The sequence below is a fragment of the Ceratocystis lukuohia genome (genome assembly GCF_044167205.1).
Source record: "Ceratocystis lukuohia strain C4212 chromosome Unknown Supercontig6_pilon, whole genome shotgun sequence".
In the NCBI taxonomy this organism is placed as follows: domain Eukaryota; kingdom Fungi; phylum Ascomycota; class Sordariomycetes; order Microascales; family Ceratocystidaceae; genus Ceratocystis; species Ceratocystis lukuohia.
Genome location: NW_027263525.1, coordinates 433758 through 456094, shown reverse-complemented (window position 1 = coordinate 456094; position 22337 = coordinate 433758). Strand labels below are relative to the sequence as shown.

The window sequence follows — 22337 nt, the reverse complement described above, 5'->3', positions numbered from 1 at the left end:
GTGTGTCTTGGCGTTTTTACATTTACACTTTTAAAAAGCCAAGCTTTTTCCTCCCGTCATAGTAGTACTACGATGGGGTAGCAGTGGCCTAGACCTGGGCCTGGCTGGGCCTGGCTGGGCCTGATTGGCTGGCCTTATCCTCTTCACTCTTGGCAACGTTAATTTTTCTGTGCTCTACCAGAATCCCGCGCGCGCATAATATGCACCAGCGAGAGACAGAGAGGAACAACAGAGCCGTTCGCTCACCCACCCCGACTCATGGTGGAGGAACACATCGGGGACCTCGCCGCCGTATTTCGATTTGGGGGCTGTAAATAATTTATAGCAAGAATCCAGACGTGCCAGCAGTTTGTCAAAGAAAATCATTCCTCCTCTCTTCTCCGCTTGAGGGCTGTGCTTTTTCTGTGCGCAAATATCCTGATGTCCGTTGCACTTACCTCACTGCATCTGTCAACCCAGCGCTGGGCCTACTCACAAGCCCTTGTAAACCCTCTCTGATTTTCGATCTAGACAAGCCCCCACGTATCAGGCCAGGCGACGCCAGGCTCCTCTTGCCCCAAATCCAAAATAGTGCCTCTAGTCTTCGCCAAAAGCGGAAGCGAAAACGAAGCTGGTCTTGGTCTTTCTCCCCTCCCCCTGTCTAATCTAGGACTCATTGTCCTCTCTTTTTTTTTATCTTTTTTTTTTATCTCTCCACGATCACTGAAGTGGACCGACCTTTTGAAGCATAGTCCATAGTTGACACGAGGTCTGTGCCTAAAAGGCACAGCTCTCCTTAACCTGACCCTTGAAATAAACCCTCTTCCGTCCCCACAGTTTGTCTGTAGTTCGTGAGAAGCGCGCGCCGCTTTCTCGTGGGTTAACTTTTAGGGTTAATTCGAAATTCGTCAAGGAACCTTTTAAGGCCTGCCATCTCGCTGCGATCACGAGGCAGCAAGTCACGAAGCAACAGACAGAGAAGCATTGCCTAATTTATCGTCTAATGTGTTACACATCAGAGGCAGGGGCTCTCCCATCAGCCCATTGCCATCTAATACAGCTTTGTAATCGCGAGGTTTTCAAGCCACACCACAAAGCCCAAATGACAACTAGCCATGGTCGAGACTAGGTAATGAAGGGCTGCTGCCAAGAGTCTCTCAGAGGCATAATAGAACTTCATCGACAGGCTATCAGTAACTATCGAGACGCAGATTGCCTCACATGTAACACCAGGGACAAGCGCTTACCTTTGACTAGTGGCTGTAGTGATTTTCTCTTTCTCTTTTTTTTTTATTTTCTCATATTTTTCCTCCTTTTTCTTTTGCCACATTTTTATCCTCTTAGGGTAAATGCTGGTTTCGGTATGGGTATGTAGAGGTTCGCATACATCGTCAGATCATTGCTGTTCAGGGCCTTTTGCTTTCTATTTGCAGCAAGGCCCGCATTGATAACGCCAGCTAGTATGCTGTTTCAAAGATCACAGCCTACCTAGAGCTGGAGGTAGGTAACTGTATTCAACCATTGTTTACCCGACGCCGTCCGCTAAAGTCCGCTGATTGGCTCATGCATCATTCCTATTTGTTTCACCAGGTACGGGGCCAGCAAATAAGCCTCGTTGATAGAGCCTGTCCGTCTCCCTCCTTTTTCTCCTTCTGCCTACTCTGCATCCTATGCAAAGAAAAGCAGTACAATACTGGGAAACAATTGGGCTAAATCTTTCCTCTCGAGAAGTCTCCCCCTCCCCCTCCCCCTCACTCTTCCTCCCCAAGCTTTCAAGCCTTTGGCTAAGCTGGACTTGTCGGCTTGGCTTAGAAACAACGACTGGGGCATTTTGTGTTTCACGTCTGTCTATCATCGCCTCTGCCCACTGGCAAGACAGGAACAAGAAAAATATGCAAACAGAGAAAGGACAAATGACAAGAAGATGATGATTCTAGGTTCAATAGGCATCATTAAGCAGCAGTGAAGGTCAAGAAAATCGGCCAAAGTGGGAAGAACGGGTCCCTCTTTCTCTCTGGGCAGCCCGTATCTCATCAACCCTATCACGGACATCATCTCCAGCTTAACCCTATTGAACCCGTCCCGTCTGCCTACATCTATACAGGAAACTTCAAGTGATACCGACCTCCACCCTAACCCCGGTATCCGTGTTTGTGACAGTCCGCGCACGACCCTCACTCGAAATTTGCTCTGGTATCTCTAGTAAACTCCTCTTATCCGGTTGTTTAGTGTTTTACTCGTTTGGTGTTTTAACTGTTTGGTATCATGTGTTTGACATCTAGTCCAGCTTCGCTTCAGATTGCGAATTCCTCTCCCTTCTTACGTAGATACTCATGCGATATTACTGTTCCTCGCTCGTAGTACATGTGGCTTTCCCTGTCCATATTCCCTCTCTCTCATTATGTGCCATTCCCTACTCACTCTCTTGTTCGTCTCTTCACTCTCCCTCTTTCCTCGATTACCACGCTTGCGTGACCGTATTCTGGCTGATATGGCACTGCTATCATCATCGTGAACTCCTCCACCGCTCTTCTTGAGATACGCTCTCAGCCTCTCATTCTTTAGTCTCTGTCTGACTCCTTCAGTTCTCTGCTGGCCTAGAGCTGCAGCTAAGCTAATCAAGCTTTGCTTTCACTTATACATACAATCCGATTTACCTGAAGGCATACAAAACAATTGCGCTCACGCTATTTTTGAGCTTGTCCTTCATTCCCAAGGCCCTTCAGCCGCCTTTACTCTTGAATCTCTCCACATGCTGCCGTCTTGATCATCTGGCTACGACTTGCTTTTTATTCTCGTTCTTCTGATTGTGCACTTTCATTCGTTTACTCACCTACTTGCTTGTCAGTCAGTCAGTCAGTCAGCCAGTCAGTCAGTCAATCAGTCAGCCGGTCTCTCCACTGCTCCATAGACACGAATAGAGCGAGACACACCAACCAGGCTTTTTCAAGCACACATCATGAGAGCAACCACTCTACAAGCCTCCGTCACACTTCTTGGTCTATTCTTCAGCCTCTCCTTCCCAACACAAGCCACCGCAGCACTAACCAACGCCAACCTCGCCCCTAATGATGTCCCACTCATCTGCATCGATATTTGTGGACCCATGGTCGAACTATCTTCCGCCTGCCAGATTCCCGTGGACTCTAGTCCCGAGGAGCTGCGGCTACTACGACGGGAGCTCGACGCCCGTGAGCCCGTGCCTGATAGACATAGAAAACAGCGCAAGACCACTGCGTTCAGGACGGCTCGCACCACGCCGCCGGCAGCGTCTTTGACACACCAGTTCCGTTTTTCAAATACGTCGCAGCTTGCAGGCGGGCAAGTTCCAGCAACGGGATTGACCACAGGGCAGCGAACTGGAACGGCGCACGCGTCGAGTAAAATGGGAATTTGGAGGAAGACATCCTCAACCACAGATTCAGTTCCCTTGTCTACTGGACTCGGAGCTGATTTTTCACTGCTCCCGCCGTCAACCACGCCCCGTCCATTCTCGACTGGTATTTCTGGAACAGGCAGTTTTCGCACAGGCATACCTCTTCTTACCACCGGGGGCACCCGGAACAGTTCCTTTTTGGCACCCCCAACAACAGCTTTTTTATCACCGCTGCCATCTCCGCTCCCACCCTCTCTCACGTCAGCTCTGCCTGCAGGTGAAACGGGCTTGCCCACAATTGTTGACTCTGGAGACCCGCTAGCCGTAGGCAACGCAGCAGGCACAGAGAACATACACTCAGGATTGCAGTCTAGTTCGGATCCCTCGTCTCCTAAATCTACCGGTGCTGTGAAGGAAAGTCAGCTAAGCGGTCTGGATATCAAGAGAGTTCAAGCGGCAGAGCAGGATTGCGTGTGCTCAAACGACAGTTTTGATGTGGCTCGCGTTGCAGCATTGTGCTCGAGTTGCATTGCACAGGCGGGGTTTCCTATGGGCCGTAAGTCTTTTGCTATTCCCTCACCCCCTTATCCCCCCGTTCCCTCCCCATGGAGTTTCTCTTTTACCTTTGCTCTTTCGTCGGTGTTAACATGTATTTATAGCCGCTGCGTACATTGTCTGGACGTGCAACTTCACTGAAGAAGTCTGGACATCCAATCAAGACGCTATGGCAGACAATATTGTTGTCAAAGCGAAAACACCACGTGTCACTGGTGTCAACGGGTCGCCGCGATCCTCGGCGAGCCACGTGACTGTGGTGGTAATGGTAAGTGCGCTGTGTGCGGTGTTGTTGTCAGTATGACCGGAGGATGCATTGCATTGCTTCTGTTGCTCTCTTTGTACTGCCGTTATCGGCTGATCGGCGGTATTTTCCTAGCGGTTTCTCTTTTTTTTTCTTTTGTATCATTTCTTGCCGTGTTTAAGTTGTTAGCGTTTGGCCGAAGCCTCCCACGAGATCTTTGGCATATTGGGTGAGGGGGGTGCTTGGCTTTTTATCCTGCATGTTATTTCTTACCTTTGTACATTTTCCTCCCCTTCTATTCTTCCTCCCCTTCCTTTCTTGTTCATAGATTACCCACAAGATATTTTGACATGCCTTATCCTTCAATTATAGCGTCTTTACCACTATTGTTCTTTGCTCATAACTGCAAGTCTATAATAACATGGTAAAACGCTGCGTTACACGAAATCAGCGTCAAGTCAGTCACAGACGCTCCACAGCTCCACCTTTAATGCGGTAATCATGCTGCTATTGGCCAACGCTAAGTGCCTGCTTAATCGATACGTCATCGATTTAGCGTTTTCCCAATCGCCGTTTCGTAGATAATAAGTCTCTCAAGGATCTTGTAGAAAGAGGCCCTTCTATAGAGCTTCTACAAGCCCCAGATTATAGCGCCCCACCGCCTGTATCTGTTTCTCATTTGATCCCCCTCCCCTGCGTATAAACCTTCGTTGGCTGAGTTTTGCTACTCCCTTCCTTGTTTTTCTTGCTCAAACTCCCGATCCTGAGTCGCGATCCGTTGGGAAACTGCGTTCCACGAGAAACTCATGCCCCCGAGTAAAAAAAAAAAAGAGGACAGATTTGGAAGCCAGTCAAATTGCTGCAGAATTTTCTTGTGACCTCCCCTCCACCTTCAATGCTGCTTGATTTCCTCCTTTATTGCCTCTTCTTTTCAACACAACACAACGCTCTTTCATCGTCTTGAACCGACTTACACCCTGTGCTTCGCCTATTCAACTTGCTCTTCCTACTTTCGTCTCTTGCTTCCCCCCCTCTTCTTTGAATTAATCAAGTCTTACCACCACGCTTTTATACCCTACACTATCTTCCATCCCGTAACTACTCATGTCCCAACAACCGCTTGATCCCGGCACCGCCCTACTTGGAGATACTGATCCTAGCCTTGGCCGCACGTCTCCCACGCACGAGCCGTCCTGGCCCGACGTCTTTTCTGCCTCTGCCACTGACCCAGCCGACGAAAGCACCATGGCTTCAGACGAAACTCCTATCGCTACACTGAGCAAAAAGCACCGCCGAAAGCGAGTCACGGCCGAGCACACTCGTCAGCGCGTGCGAGATAACCAGCGTCGTCACCGTGCGCAGCAGCGTCTGCGACTAGAGGAACTCGAAAGTCTCGCCTGTGAAAACAAGGCTACCATCGACCAGTTGCGAGCCGAGCTGGCTGCCATCAAGTCTGAACTAGAGCGCTGTGGTCGCCACGATGCTGTGCTCACGGGAACTGCCCTTGGGATTCCAACACTAGCACTTGCAAGCAATGCTGCTGCATCCAATATCATTGTCACTAATACTTCTGCTGTGGCTAATGTCACTAATAGTAGTGGTAGCAGCACCAACATTTCTGTTTCAGCTGCAGTCCCAAAGGAAAATCTGCTGCAGCCATGCGTAACACCATTAAGACAACTTTCTGTACCGAACCTTTCTTCCGAAATGCCGCTTGTCCGCTACTCTCCGACCGCCGACGGACCCACACTCCTTCAGTTCATGGAAACCCCCCCACTCGCCAGTACAGAAGCACCCATGATGGACCCTAACCCTAGATTCGACATATTCCCTATGACACCGCCGGAGATCAGTACCTTTATGGATCGGGCTTTAGCTAGGGCTAATAAATCATCTTGCTCAGGGAGCAAAACTACCTGCTGCACTGACAACGACCTGGCTATAATATCTCGTAGCTTTGGATCCACACCGTTATCGCTTCCTTTCCGCTCTGGAAATAACAATGGTGATGGAGGCGACGGTTCGGAAAACAACACATCGTCATGTGTTCTGGGGCCAAGGTGTTGTGCAGACGATTTACCTCCCGTAACTGACCTAGGAAGTGTGGGTGCCGACACCAACGCCGATGATGACCCCGAAGAGGCGGATGAAAGCGAGGACATGGAATGCTCGCAGCCAGAAATTCACGGTCCACATTTGCCTAAAAAGATTTTGCAGGCGGCAACAGCAGGCGACTCGGGCACGACGCCATGCACACAAGCAGTGGTAATGGTGGTGCAGCAGAACTTCAAGGGTGTGAGTAAGCAGCTTATCGAGTCGTGGCTAGAAGATGGCTTTCGAAGAGCACCGAATGAAGAGGGGTGTCGGATTGAGAACGGGCGGCTGTATAGCTTGCTGGCGTTCATGAGTGAGTGAGAGGAAGAACTGAGGAAAGAAAGTGAGGTGTGAGATTGAATCAAAGTGTGGAGATGAAGAAAAAGACCAGATGGAGAGAAGAAAGAAACATGAACATGCCGGTCGCACTACCAACCGAGGATAAACGGTCGATGAATAGGTGTTGAGCTTGGTATCACTGTGTGTATTCAAATAGTGTTGCCGTTGCAGATATACAAACCCCATGGTCCGATTAATCGGCTGTCAGCTGACTTTTAGATTGTATCCCCCTCCCCCCCCCTCACCTCCTGCTACCGAAACGTCGCCACGGAATTGTCCCATAGACCTCCTGACTGGCCACCGCAACCGCTAAGCACCAATGAGACAGCCGTTTGGGCCATCTCCTCAAATGGAAATCTCGTAATGTGTGTTTCAATAGGTTGCCTAGTGGAAGCTGCACTGAACAAGACCTTGTTCCTCTGAAACTCATTCTCTAGCGCCAACACATGTGCCAAAGTTGTTGTGGCTGCTTGGCTCATGGAAAGGGCACTTGGCACCCACCCCTCATCTATCACAACGCCACGCATAGCTGCGTAGGCAAAGGTTTGCATGATGGACTGTATGTCTTGTGGTGTTCTTGAGTTGAGAAAGAGTGAGGCGCATGTGGGCGGGAAGTAGGAGAGAGATTCAGCTTCGTGTCCGGGAAGGATAATGTGCCCGGTGTTGGGACGCATATGAGGTGAAAAAGAATCGCAAATAGCAAGTAAGCCATCAATATCATGGGCTATTGTGGCCTGGACAGAGGCAGAATCTGGTAGAAAGGGAGTGTTAGTGGCCCGCTGTACCTTGTTGCTTTTTTTTTTTCCATCTGCTCACCAAAGCCATTGAACATAAGCCCCATGCTATTCACTATAAAGTCTAGCTCTCCGTGGTGTCTTTCGTTGATAGTTCGTGTAAACCGGTCTATTAAGACCATGTCGGACGGATCGACGACCTCGATGCTGAGTGTCACTTTCCCACCGTGGATATGCAAGGCTTTGGATGTGATAATTTCCGGGTCTGAGAGCAGCGCCATCATGCCTTGGCCCACTGTAAGGTGCTGGCTAGATGTCATGTACAATAGCAAAGGACCCTTATCCAATGACGAACCCGCGTAACCGAGTGTGATTTGACGAACTAACAAGTCAAAGATGAATAGGGTTAGATATCACGGTGAATGAATAATAGGGTTTACTGGCCAAGTATGCTGTATTGCCTTATATGTCAGACAATATTGAGTGCAGTCTTGAGCTTGCATAAGTTGGCATGGAGTAGTGAAGCAAGCCTTGCTAGGCAAGCAAGGGGGCGGGCGTAACCAAACCCCGTCTTGTGGACTAGGACATCTGAAAATTGCCTAAATTGGTAATTTCAAGACGTGGCAAAGAGGCCTTGGCTATAAAGCTTCAAGGGCAGCTAGACAAGAAGGGGGAGGAGGGGAGAGAAGACCACTCTACAAACAGGACTAGCAGCAAGTAACAGAGCTGAAACAAAAAAATGAAAAAAAAAAACAGGGACGGAATTTGTGGTGGGTGAGCGTACCAATTTCCAGGCCAACTCCTTGACCTGAGTCGACTACAACACCGACACATCTGTAGTGTTTTGCCATGAGGCCTAGATTCGTAGTGGTTATTGGGGACTGGTGTTGTAGTGTTGCGATAGAAAAGGAAGCAATAGGGGGTAGCAGAGAGACTGCTAAATTGAAATAACACGAATTAAAGAAGGCAAAGAAAGCAAAGAAAGATCAAGGAGATAGGGAGCTGGGGTGAATATATGGAAAAAAAAAGTTGAGGAGAGACAAGGGAAGCGGAGGAGCGTCCTGATTGAAGAAGGGGGATGGGGAAGAAGAGAGCCTGTACATAGACAGTACATGATACTATTGCCCATGTCTTCACACATTTACAAATTTGCGTGGAATGTGTATGCATGCGCAGGCAAGTACATAAATAAGCACATAAGAATACAAGCAGGGAAGGACACGGACAGGCCCTAGGGTGCTAGATAGGAACTTGAGGAGCAACAAGCCCAAAGGAACAGAAAAAGAAGCGGCAGGCGAGGAGTGGGACATGAGGAAATGGGGGACAGGCGGGCGGACGGGCAAGCTACAAGGAAAGTTTCCTAAAACAGCCAGTCAGACATCCTCTGATGTCTCTGATTTGCCAATTGTTGGTGTGTTGTAATGTGGTTGCAATTCGATGTGCGACGCGAGAGATGTGAGAATAGGGCGATAATGACTTATCTAATATAGGAGACTAACGGGATTGAGGCTAGGCAATTGCCTTTGTGCTTTGATTTCTACTTGCTGTGCGACCTGGGAACTAAGTTCTAGGCAGGGGACTAGAAAAGGGAACAAGCTAGCTTGGACCTGGCTTGGTGACTCAGTGGACTTGGTGCCTAGTAACTTGAGGACTCGTGACTTGTAGGAGACGAGCAATCTTCCGGCTGGGGAGACGCAGGGTCTGTCGTTTTCTCATATACAAAAACCTCACTGCCTTAGAGTGCAGAAATACCACCTTGATATGCTGCTCTTCCCACTTTGAGCAGTCCACTGGTTGGGCAGGTGCATACGCATGTGCATGCTTAGGTGAGCCCCCCACAAGCGTCTGCATACCATGGCGGCAGGCAAGTGCAAGTACACATGCACATACACATACATGTACGCGTAATAAGTACCTTGAGATTGCCCACATGCATTGTAAAGCTACTTGTACGTATAGTTTCGCCCAACTCCACACATATACCCTGATGTACCGCAAGCACACTACATGGACTTCAGAGGCATGAAGACATGATCACACACGGCAATAACCCAGGAAGGAGACAGCCACAATAAGGCACTGCGCCATGGCTACTGGCATCCACAAGTATGTGGCTTGTGGCGTGTTTTAATTATTATCAAGCCCTAATTGTGCGACGTTTGTATGCGGCCTGGCTCTTCTGTACATGCGTCCTATATATTCTTCTTACGGGGCTGCGTTTTTCCTTGGCTCTATCACCACCAACCATGTGGCTTTTATTTCCCAGCACAGCGCGCAAGTCATGCATGGTCAATCTCAAGTCAGGAAATGGGGTAATGGATACGGTAACCGGTTTTTCTTCTGGCCTATGAACCGGGGACACTTCGCTCCCTATTGGCCCCTCATTCTACCCCTCTTCATCTTCATCTGCACAGTGTTCTTACAATAGCAATGTCTAGACCTAAGCGGCAAAATCTTCCTTCACCCCCTCCCCCAAAACAACTGGATTCATCTAGACCGGTTGTTCATGAAATCCAGATTTCCTAATATGGTAATACATACGACAAAGACAAAGCCTGCTAATCAATGCCAGATCCTACTCAGTCTTTTTGTGTCTTACTATAGGTGCGACAACCAAGAAGAGCCTTGGAGTTTGGGTAAATTTTCATCTGCATTGCACATACTGTTAGTTCTAACTACAGCAGAACCGCAGGCAGAGATGGAAAAGGTAAAACTTAACTACAGAAAGTTTCTCGCCAATAGCTTCCAGGGCCACCTCTCAGCTACCTGTGTCATGCACAGAAAATCCTCAGAATGAGAGGGCCAGCAAATAGCCTAGGTACATACATGCACACTAGCTGCAGTGAAAATCCGCCTCATCACCGGCCTCCTTCTTACAGGTAAGCAAAATGCCCAGGCAGACACATCAATTCATCACATAAATACACGCCCAAGCCCTGCCATTCGCCAAGATATCCTCTGCCGCTGGCCCTCAGACTATCTCGTCTCTTGAATCCTTCGGCCCCTCTTGCCTGTCTGTAGGCACCCTGTTCTGCCTAGCCTTCTATCTTGCACTGGCTCCTCGTTTTCATCGCCGTCGATCCCCTCATCATCTTCCCATCTAGGCACAATCAGGCACTCAGGCGATAGTGGTCTTGATACGAAGGCCGGCTGACTAAACGCTCTGACTACAGCCTGTGTGCTGTTGGTCCAAATCCCTAGGCCCACACCAGTGCCATATTTATAGCGCAGAAATGGAGCCTCATCATTTTTCCTTAATGTGCGTGGAGGGCTGGCTGCAGGCTCCCTTGGGTCTGAGTTGAGTTCTGGATAGAGTCTCCTTTTCGAACTGTATCCTGAATAGCCTCGCCTTCTCTCCGAGTGGAACCCTAAATACCGTTGTCGCTCAGAATCATATGCTGAAGGGCAGCCGTATCTGTCGATATATTGGTAGCCATCGCTGTAACAACGGTACCTTGTGCTGTGGTATCCCTCATCACTATTGCTCTCACCGTCAGCCTGACGCCGCTCGTCAATAATTGCTTCGTCTTCGGCAATGTTATCCATCTTGGTCTCAAAAAGAATCACACACGCCCAACCCATTACCACCCCCAGCGACAAGCCAAAAGATGTGCTTAGAAGAGCCACATAGCCCCACCCATGAACATGTAGCGACAGCTCTGGAATCATACTTGCATCTACCAGGCGTAGCATGCTCAGCAACTGGGCGGTCACGAGGCTAGTGTTGTAGTGACCCAAACCAATAGCCATGGCTAGAAGTGATGAAAGGGCTATGCGCAATGGCGTCCATTGTTTTTGGAGTGCAAGCCTACTCTCACTTTCTTGACTGTCATGAGAAACTAGTAGAACTTGCTGCAGCCTGCCGCCACTGCCACTGCAAGAACGAACCACTCTGGGCCGCGCGATGTAATCGTCCGAAAAGTAACTAGCAGTGGGGCCTTGGTGATGCAGTAGAAGGTCTGGCCGCCAGAGGATGATTGACTCCATCAACAAAGAGGCAATTCCCAGCACAACTGCCAACTCCAAACATCCTATTCCTATGCCAAGAGGGAGCGCCTTTTCTACCAATGGCGGTTGTGTCCAGGATTGGAAGAATGGATTCGTGCATTTCCTAATTTCGTTGTGAGTTGCATTGGATAATTGGTATTTCTCGTTGTTGTCGCTGTTGTTGTTGTTGTTGTTGTCGTCGTTGTTGTCATTTATACCCTGCATCCCGCAATCCCACTCGCTGGGTGGGAGCCCAATTGTCTTTGCAATGTTTATCAAGTCTAGACGAGGCCTTAGAAGAAGTCGCGACGACGATGAACCTGATGACGCTGGCAAGAGCGTGCCTGTGCGCACACTCGACAATGGCGCATCGGGATAAACCCAGCTAATTGACCGAGGGAACACAGCTATACGGACGGCGAATGTGACTGTATTATTTAATCTTCTCCGTGGACGCCACTGAGGGTTGACGTTACTAATTGAGCTAGATATTGAATCTTCGGCATGCGTAGTAAGGACCTGCTGTTGATCTTTATCATAAACAGTGTCATACGAGGCTGCTGGCATATGGGGCTGCAACTGTTGTACTGCAACTCCACGGAACTTCTGTTTATTAGGACGTGGCCTGGTCGGTTGTCTAACGAAAGTGGGTAGGTTGAACTAACAGATGCAAGAGCAAGACAGGATAGTGAAATAGACTCATGGGCTGTGCCGACGCCAGAGATGTGTCGCCCTGCTGCCAGTAACGCGATATTGGCAACAACAGTAAACAGGGTGACAGCGACTGATACGACGGTGAGGATGGCGTATCGCGGGGGCAGCGCAGGGATCCAGCGCCTCGATGCTATTGTTGGCCACATGTCAGATATATGGCGATTTAGAAGACCGTGTATATGAGTAGAGCTGATGGAAGTTTGAAAGCGACAGGGAGGAAGGTAGGGTTTGTTGCATAAGTATACGGAGGCTCTGATGCCTTAAGAAGCTCTGCCAACATCTGCGACAAAGTATCGTATCTACCACTATTTCTCTCCCACTCTTTGTTTACTCTTTTTTTTTTGTCCGAGATAGTAAAGCTGCACATGATCCCAGATGTGGCATGCCAGTTATGGTAGCCACATGCCCGGATTACCTCCAAACTCCCTTGGCTGATATGGAATGGTTGCAACGACTCGCCAGGGTAAGCAGATGGGCCATCCGTCAAGCTCGTGTTTAGGCTTCGTTAACTAATAAATCCACTAACCTATCTCACCTCTAGATTACATTTTCATCTCGCCTCGGATGTTGACTTTGATCCCTGGATTGATGGTGAGTGTTAGTGCTATGTTTCTGCCCCTTTGGAGATTCTAGGGACGGACTATGGGTAACCATGGAAATGATGAAAAGGATAATGAAGGCTTCATGCTATATAAGAAGTAAGTTGTTGAAAAGATTACTCCAAGCGATTGGCCGGCTAAACTTGGAGATATAATTTGCACCGGTGTCGTCAGAACTTCACATACGACCATGGCTTGTCGAGAACACGAGATCCCCCCTAGTCAGCCTACCAAGCGCTGGACTAGTATTATTGTGGGTGACCGCATGAGAACCCCCAGTGTTGTATGTATTCTCTACGATATTCTTCATTTTTCATTAATTTGTACTGTTAGAAGACCTATGATATAGATCATGATATCTTGCTTGTGATCATGACATACGACCATAGCTTGTAGAAAGCACGGGATCCCGTCCGCTCTCCCCTAGTTAACCTACAAAGCGCTGGACTAGTACTATGGTGGGTGACCACATGGGAATCCCCAGTGTTGTATGTTACTTTTTTGTCGTGATACTTTTTTTCTGTCATGTACTTGGCCGGAATTCAAGGTAGGTAGGTGGTGGTGGTTGTTTATGTGTAATGCCATGCGAGCCCTGCTTTTTCACCGCCTTTGGCAGGAAAAGAATCAGACCAATTGAAAACTAGCATTCACCCCCACTCATAGACAGCCAGGCCGAATCAACCCCAACCACTTTAGCCTTCAAGCTTGCGTTGAATTTAGTAAAAGCAAAGCAAGACATACTGCTTGTTCATGCAGTCATGAAAGGATACAAAGTGTCTAGCTTTGGTGCTCCTTGAATTTCCCAAGTATGTACATGTGCAGGAATTGCACTGGGCTAATAAACATACTTCTTGTGCTCGTTAGATATTAGCTTCTTGGGGCCGGCCATTAGTACCTTTAACCGACTATAATGTAACCACCCACTAATGTATATATTCTATTGCGTGTGAAATAAGTTGGGTATAGGAAAGCGGTAGGCCGAATTGAGACACCGTATTTGTTGGTTGATTGGCGCTCTTTTTACTTCCAAAGCCGGAGAGGGGTCAAGTTCTTGAACATAAACTTGGATTTACCTAGTGTCTGTAGGAATCACCAGGGCTAATCGGCAGACGTGTCGAGCTCAACCCCAAATACTTGAAGATATTTTACCCCCATGGAATTCCAAGGATCAAACGGCGCCGGGTTAGCTATCAGGCAGAATTCCAGGGTTTGCCTGTTTGCTTGTATCACCGAACGCCTACCTACCGGTCTTCTACAGCAGTACGACGGCATGTCCTGGGCAGGAGCATCTTCCGGCCGGTCAGCAGTGACAGGAAAACATAGATTTCAAGCATCCCCTGTGACTTTCTAGGGCCCGGCATTAGAGCTAGGAGAACTCTCTATCTAGTGTGGCCCGAGGGCCGTCCGTACCTGTTGAGTTTCAGGGTTAGTTGCCTGGTATTTTTGGTAGATAGAAACCAGGTGAAAAACGTACCAGCTTTCGGCACGGGAGATAGGCCCCGGCGGAATATAATGGATAGAACTCCGAGGCGGTGACTTGAGCTTGAATCTATCCAAGGTCTACTGGAATCACCAAGATCACACGACGAAAGAACAAAAAAAGACGCCCGGGGCGGTGATCCAGACAGAATATAATGTCCGATAATAGCGCTATATCTCCGACATACGACCATAGCCTGTGGAAAGTACGGGGTCCCGTCTGCTCCCCCTTAGTCAAGCCACAGAGCGCCGAACCAGTAGTATGGTGGGTGACCACATGCGAATCCTCGGTGTTGTATGTTTTCAACCATCACCATTCCTTTTTTGCCCCCAATGATATATAATCTTCATGTGAGGTCATCACTCATTCTTGACGATGATAACTGGAATCCTACAAAGTTTTCTTTTTGGTTTCCTGCTGTCTTCATGCCCCTAGCTTGGCCATATGGTCTGGTCTATCCCTTTACTCGCTACATTTTCAAGAATAGCACGTCGACCCCGTCAAGTACGATGTACATCTTGCCGCCCAAGTCAAATGAATTATATTTCGTAGCATATAAAAGGAAATCAGATTAAATAAAAAGAATTACAAGAAATGACGTGTATGCCATGATGTAGATGCTGCAAGATCTAAGAACTGGGTGACCACATATCTAGTCAGAAGAAAAAGAAGGACACGACAACGCGCTGCATGTCTAAGAGTTCTTCTAATCAATCCAATTCAGCCAAGCAATCCAAGCGGTTTTGTCACCAGCAGGAATGCAGGTGTCGCTACCGTTTTTGGCTTCATCCGTGCTAGAATGTTTCCAGGATGTAAGAAATTTCAAATAAGAGAGAAACAACATCGGCCCTGTCTAGGTCTGACAGACAATACGTAATACCGATATTGCACCCACACAGATCGTTCCATCCGTATGCCAGTAAGATCCAGTAGGCTAGATAACTTGCTACTGTACTACGGCATAGCCGCCTGCGTCTGGAAACACAAGACTAAGCCTAGGTCTGGCCTATAGCTTAGCAGCTTTACGCTTTGATCTCAGGGCAGAGCGGATGCACCTGACTTTCTTCGGTAGAGCAGGTATACTTTAGCACAATTGCGGCAGTCGAGAGACCAGAATTCAAAAACGAAAGGGCCGTATGCTTCGCCGCGTAAGTGAGCGGAGAAGTAGGTGCTAGAAACACACTATTTACTATTATACACGTAACAAATTGATACAGACTACAGGAGCTTGTTGCACCTAGCTTGTTTCAATAGTTACACCAGCTGCCGGATTCACGTCCTTCACCATGGACCTGGAGCAGGATGCTTAAGTCCGTCAGGGCTTGCTTCCATATCATGGCTGTTCATGGAAATCCCATGGACGACAGGGATATTACCAAAGCCAGGAATCGTAGCGGGGAGGGAGTTTGGCTGGAGGACATTGTCAAAGTTGTGCATCATGGGAGTCTGCGGCGTGCGATTGTTGACGTTGGTGATGTTAGCTGTGTTCATGTTCATGGGATTGCTGTTGCTTCCATCTTGCCACATGTCCCAGTCAAACTGTGCGACGTTGAGGTATCCCCCAATAAGTTGGTCAATGGAGGGATCGAGAGTTTCGTTCATGAGTTCAGGGTTGTTGTTGCCACTGCTACCAGCAAGGTTGCTGGTGCTGACTGCGGCGTTATTAATATTGGCACTTTGCATATTAGAATTTCCGCCGCGCATAGCTCTCATCGGCATGCTTGACATTGGTGCCTCCAAGGAAGACGGGATGGGCGGTTCCGATAGAACTTCGTCTGAAAAGGAATCATACGAGTGATTAGGCAGACGGGTGCGTAGTTCTAGAATACATCTAGGAGGTACAGAGGCCTCCCCAAGTGCGACCAGCGCTGCTTCTCGTCCAGCCCAGCCTCTAAGTAGAAATGTGCCTAGCGAGTGCGTTGGCCGTTTATTCATATCAAAAAGCTCAGGATGGTAGTGGTATGTCTGATCAATAGCGATCCATGCCCGGTCGATAAATGGGCCAGTCGTATATTTCATGAGCTGACCGGCCACCATGACCATGACGTCCGTGGAAAAATGGCATTTGGCAAACCATAGATAATTGAGTCGCTCCATGACCCCGTAGAGCTCTAGGTGACTCTCAAGGTTCATAACACCCAAGCGGAACATTCTTTCCTTGAAATCGAAGTCATCAGAGTCTGGTTGAGGCATGTCCTCTGAAGGCTCAAGAACCTCAAGAAGCTTCTTTATGATGAAATCAACCAGCAAGCTTGCAGCTTCGTGCATAGGCCCGGCAGTTGGATCAAGATACTTTTCAGCTTGGGACTGGATCTTTTGCTTGAAATCACGGACCCAAGCACGATATTTACGCACCAGTTCAAGATCGAGTTTGTTCAGAACACGACCGCTTTTGGGATCAACACCCATAATGGCGGTTTCGAAGCCCGCCATTCCATGGCTGCGAATCATGAAACGGCCGAGTTCGTAGGATATCAATGAGAAGCCCATTTCCGTAGGGCCCTCGCGAGATTCCACAGGGTCAGTAGATCCAGGGAAGAGGTCTGCGTCATTGACATTGGAAGGAAGCTTTGTGTCCCAGAAAGAGGGAATGACGTTGACACTCATGCCAGTCATCAAGGCGCAGCCAGCGTCATGAAGTACAATCTGCCACCAAATTCTACGTCGCATTTCGGTTTCAAAGGGGGAGAGGCCCAGGACTTCACCATCTCGGTGCAGGCCCATCTTTTGGCAAATGCGCATACAAAGGCCACCAAAGATCCAGTGAGAGTGAGGATCGATTTTGCCAGATAGTGAGATCTAATGTTGCTATTTGTTAGAGGAGCAGGCGTTCAAGAGGGTATAAAGCTAGAAGACACCTACCGAATACAAAAATAGACCCTGCAGGATAGGGATGTCGTATGTTTGCATAAAATTGACGTTGGATAACGCAGTGCGCACACCATGGGAATACTTTTTTATAGCATCTTCACGCGGCACGCCCAGCATTTGGCGACACTCAATGTCGGTGAGAGAGTACACGGCCATGGTGAAAATGGCGAAGATTAGCGGCCGGTAATTAGCGGGAAGGCTAGTACTTGAGTAGCCTGCAGCATTGACAATATAGCCTTGGATTGTAGGTACGTGGATAATCTTCATGAGAGGATTAACTCTGTCCAAAAAGACTTGCCAGAGGCGAAACATTTGCACAGGTTCGGGTTGCACATCACGTAGCGACATGTTTGAGTAGTCGTTCATCATGAGTTCCGTGAGCTCGTCGGGACTGGTGCTCTCAGAGCCAAGGCTTGTGTCTTCAATACCACTGTCTTGGGTATTTATGATTTGGCGCATGGCAGATAGCTGTAGCAAGTTGATGTTAACAAAAACGACGAAAAGTTCAATAGGAAAAAGATGTTGTAGAACAGAGTTGATTGTCACCGCCTCTTTGAATATATGCTCATGTAACTAGCTAGCCTTCTTACCTCGTCATAAAATTTGCTCCAGAGGGCACTGTCAGTAAAGCGAGTAGTGCCATCCTCCATTACTACGCGGCCAGTTTGTGTGAATCCAGTCGAGTTTGGGGGGTATGGAGCGGGCTCAGTGTCGGTTGAGCAGTCTAATGGCGTAGACGAGGCGGTGCTAATGCTTGAAGCGGGACCACTAGTGGCGTAATAGGTCTTGAGCAGTTCTTCGCATCGCGCAAGGCGTTCTTGTAGATCTTGATTGGGGCGGCGTCGTTTCCGAGCAGGAGCTGGTGTGCTAGGAGTGCAAGTGGCATTGGCCTGGGAGGGGTTAGCGGGGGGCGAAAATTCAGTGCAAAGACAAGCAGAGAAGACCGAGCAGGCGTGTAAACATGGATTGACTGACTGACCTTGATGCAGTTGGAGCAGGGCGTGTTCCGGTCGCATTTGATCTTGCGGTGTTGACACAATACACAGGCTAATATTCTTGGTGCTTTTATGGCGTGTCCGGAGCCGGCGCCGGCCGAGGCTGCAGGTGTATTGGCGGTAGTAGTGGAACTACCGGGAGTAGTAGCCTGGTGCTGGCCACTTGGGGTTTGGACAGGTGTTGAGACATTGCTACTCATGATAGGACTGGCTATCGTCATGTCTGAAGCCGCACCAGGGCTTGGTCGGACGGGACTATTTCCATTGACACAGGGCGAAGTGATGTAGGACATGGCGGGGCCGAGGAAAGATTTTTCTGTATCTTTAGATATCTCCTTCCGGCAATAGCTAGCCGACCAAGCACTCGAGTATCTTATCTAGTTCGATAACGACCGAAAACAAAAGAAAGTGGAAGAAGCTGTTTGGGGAAGCAAGAGCAAAAAAGAAAAAACTGGCGTCAAAAGTGGACAAGGAAGGATTAAAAATGATGACGGCAAATATGACGAAAGGAAGAGAAGAGAACGGGATTGCTCACAAGGCCAAGGTCAAGTAAGGCCAGTCAGTCAGTACGAACACAAGTGGGAGTGGATAGGATTATGAATGATGAGCAATGAATGATAGTGGAGGAAGTGGGGATTGATTGGCCGGGGGGGGGGGGGGGATGGGTGTTCTATGAGCAATGGTGACGACGATAGGACCAGAGTACCAGCCAGCCAGCTAGCCAGATTGTAGCAGACAGAGAACGCAGGCTGGATGGAATGAGAAGACCGCGCTGTTGCTTGGTATTGATTTGGCAGTAGAAGAAAAACGGAAGCCCAATATGGGAGCTGATTGATTTAATCGACGCGATAACCTCTCAATGAACAGCGAAGCGAAGCAGAGCAAAACAAAGCAGGGAAACGGAGACGGAGAATTTGGTAGATAAAATCGGACTAAATAGAAAAATTCTGCGACAACTTTGATGTCAATCTTCGAAGCGAAAGGGAATGAAAGGAGAGGAAAAGGAGCGGCGATGTATGAATTGATAGTAATTCTAGAAAGAAAATAATAATAAAAGAATAAAAAGTTGGCGATATTCTGTGGGTGCGTTTGCCCTTTAGTGGTGATCACCCCTCTCCCCCTGGCGAGGAAAGTACCTACTTGCAAAGGAGGGGGGCTTAAGCGACCATTCTAGTGGCTTGAGTACTCAGTGGCTTGAGTACTCAGTGGCTTGGTGGGGCTATCATGACCCCTGTTATGTACTTTTTGGGCCCTGACTTTTACAGTGTTTTAGCGTACAAGCCCTAGAACCCATGAGTTGGTACTTCAACGGCAACTAGGCATGGTCTGATACCTAGGCTGCCACATTCTACTCTTGGGCTGGCCTGGCACGGGCTATTAATCAGTGTGATGGGGGCCGAAAACTCTCCAAGACCCCGAGATGGAATATTGCTGTTATACTATGTTCGCTGGGATACATACAAATCCTGGTCCATCGTTACTCATAACTTCGTTTTGCAGTATCTAGTCCGCAGTTCCATCACCAGTTAATAGATCGCAGGCTATTCAAGACGATTCCTGGTCTTCTTTCATCTACTACGTCGACGAAGTAAAAATCAAAATAGCACTGAATACTGAAGAAGAACCCACTCACTGTCCTTCTCCCTCCTCTACTCAAGTCTATGAGACGGAAACAGACGGGACATCTGGCATTTTCTTTGCAGTTTCACGCAGCAATAGGCAATCTTTGACTCATCATCAACCAGAGCCCAAACCGCGGCAAAGCCAAGCCAGGGTCAGGCCAGACCTACAGAAGCATTATTTTCCTCCTCTCTCTGCGCCTACCAAGAATGCAAGAATAATCTATACATTATTTGACGGATTCATTCTTGGCAGAAATTCACGACTGCCGTGGTCACTTAACGCAGCACAAGGGGCACAGCGCTTCCTTCAAATGCTAGCTTTGGTAAGTGGCAGCCAGTCTCCCGTAGGGCAAGGAGCCTGTTCATTGGCCATGGGCCATAGCGGGTGCACATACACAAGACGAGTGGCTATGAAGGCTGAGGCAAGATGCCGGAAGCGAAGCTAGAGAGCCATTAGGTTGAAGCAACCTCGCCGCTCGTAGTTCCTGTTGGATCATACTGTGGCTCTATCACATTCAACGCAGCTGCCCGCCCCTTGCTTGTAGGCGACAGCCAGCATGTGTGAACCCTAGTGGTCAGGGTTATCAATGAGGGGCACTAGATCCCCGCCACACGCTCACTATACATCATCATGAGTCGTCTTTTCGCAGGCCTTTTTACGCAATATCAAAGTCGTAGTAATATATAAATCTTTGCAACTATAGCTTGAAATCAAAGGAGAGATTGAAATGCGATGGATACGGTAAATACGGATTTTGGAAGACAAAAGTGGATGGGGAGAGGAAAGAAGCGAATGTCTTTCAGCTCAAGGCCAGCCAGGCTAGACGCCGAGATATAACAGCCATTGTGAACAAAGAAAAAAATTAGGAACGGGGAGACGCAGCGCATTCGGTGCAACCTTCATCCGGTATTGGACAAGCCTGAGCCTCAAAGGGAATGGAAGCAAAAATTTGTCCGTCTGCCGCCACAGCGAGTTGACAGGATTGGCGGGACAGAGGACAAAGACTCCTATGGCAGATAAGAATAAGAATAAGAACAAGAGCGACACATACGTCTTTTCGAATCTAGTTTCTCTAAATCTTCGACTCTCGAGGGCCAAAGACGTTCTGTTCCGTCTTGCTCAAATATCCGCTTCGGAGGGTTTTGACGATCATCTCCAGGCAAGGCAAGGTTACGTACAACAAGAAACCGGGAGATGCCACTCCCCCGCAAGAATATCAGATTTTCTAAGAAAGGCCGGAGCCAGGTCAGAGAATCGAAAAAAGGCCATTCGCTGCTGCATCTCGATTGACGATGGTTCATTTCCTGCCCGTCCTATCAGCCGTGTCCCTCTATCTCCCACATCCCGTTGTTCACTGCCCCATCATTCGGAGCATTGGGTGTCTGTTGTTGCTTAGCTTAGCTTAGCAATCAAGCCGTGGCATCGTCTTATGATGTAATCGCCGATATCACCATATCGTGTGCTGTGGTTAGCATGCTATAGATAGTGATTAGTGATCAGTTCCTCTTGTTTCCCTGGGCTTCCATGACATTCTGAAACATGTGCTACTTGCTGCAGCCATGATAGGGGAAAAGCAAACAAGCACTTCAGTGGGTGCTGGCAGCTGGCCCCACTGTAATCACAAACTGCCCCGCAAATTTGCAGTGTAGATTTAGAAAAAAAAAAAAAAAAAAAAAAAGTCTCATCCCAACTTTACTTTCTTCCCTGTTGTTGGCTATTCTCTCTGATGCAGTTTGTTCCTTTGTTTTCTTCACCTGACCTCACCGGCGAGCTGACAAGAGTAATTCGTCGTATTTCGTCTTGGTACTAAAGCATCTGAGAAGTTGGCCTCGTTCTTACGAAGATGGGTAGGCTGCTAAAGGGGCGGAGCGAGTGTAGCTCGGATTATAACCCGAGATTGTTCGCGAAGGTCCCTAGAAGAAGGGAGAAGAAAAAGTCAAGGCCAGAAGGTTCGAACGGAGAAGTAACTGAAAATGAAAATCACACGGAAGCACAACCTGTTTCAGGGATGTTGGTGACCAGCGTTTGTGTGTTCTGTGCGGTACGCGTTTCTCCTGGGAGGCCTACTTGGCTAAGCTTTTCAGCGCTTGGGCACTTCTCCTAAAAGCTTTGTTATTGTTCTTTTTCATAATCCCCCCTGGACTAGAAGTTTGTTGCAGGGAGTGCCTTTTCTCCATTGTTTAAATCAGGTGACGTAAAGCTAGCCGTCTCTCATATCTCATTTTCCTCCTCGCTTTCATGCTTGCTATCACTCAACAGGCAGCATTGTTTATTTATCCATCATCCCAGACCCAACCTTGCACCCTCCCTTCCTCCTAGCGTCCTCTTTCTATTAAACTTTAAAGTTGCTGCCTATCGTACTCATAGCCTTCACCCCCTTCCATTCTACGGAATAATGGGATCCATCTTGCCTCAAATCTGCCCCCTTCTTCCCTCTTCCCCCTGCATTGCCATGCTGGCCTTCATGGCTTGAAAAACTCCCCTTCAACCCTCTGGGCTATTTCTGCGTCAAGCATCGGGAAATGGCTTTAGTTTTCGTGTGTATTTCTATTATTAGCATGAAGCAGCATGCTGATAATTTGCCGGCTCTCGGGCGTATAGAGGATGAGGACACTCGATGTCAGCCACTTAGCCTAGTACATCGAGACCAGTTTTGGTCTTTCAGTAGTGCGTTGTGCTCGTGTATAGCAGCGGCAAAAGCTTGCTATGTGCCAGGCTAACACAAACAGGCCTACGCAATCAAATAC

General features: G+C 48.4%; 3 protein-coding genes across 3 annotated transcripts; 2 read left to right on the top strand and 1 right to left on the bottom strand.

Moving 5' to 3' along the window:
* Window positions 1-2938: 2938 nt before the first annotated feature.
* Window positions 2939-4645, top strand: HOO65_060124 (uncharacterized protein; the record flags this gene model as incomplete). The annotated part of the gene is made up of 3 exons (XM_071003825.1): window positions 2939-3911; window positions 4015-4178; window positions 4613-4645. The coding sequence occupies 3 exons, from the start codon at window positions 2939-2941 to the stop codon at window positions 4643-4645; spliced, it is 1170 nt and encodes a 389-aa protein (XP_070857474.1).
* Window positions 4646-5258: 613 nt separating this feature from the next.
* On the top strand, window positions 5259-6569 carry HOO65_060123 (uncharacterized protein; the record flags this gene model as incomplete). The annotated part of the gene is made up of 1 exon (XM_071001061.1): window positions 5259-6569. One exon carries the CDS (start codon window positions 5259-5261, stop codon window positions 6567-6569), a length of 1311 nt encoding a protein of 436 aa, XP_070857473.1.
* Window positions 6570-15382: 8813 nt separating this feature from the next.
* Window positions 15383-18260, bottom strand: HOO65_060122 (Fungal specific transcription factor domain-containing protein; the record flags this gene model as incomplete). The annotated part of the gene is made up of 4 exons (XM_071003671.1): window positions 15383-16900; window positions 16964-17440; window positions 17563-17862; window positions 17952-18260. The coding sequence occupies 4 exons, from the start codon at window positions 18258-18260 to the stop codon at window positions 15383-15385; spliced, it is 2604 nt and encodes an 867-aa protein (XP_070857472.1).
* Between the last annotated feature and the right edge of the window lie 4077 nt (window positions 18261-22337).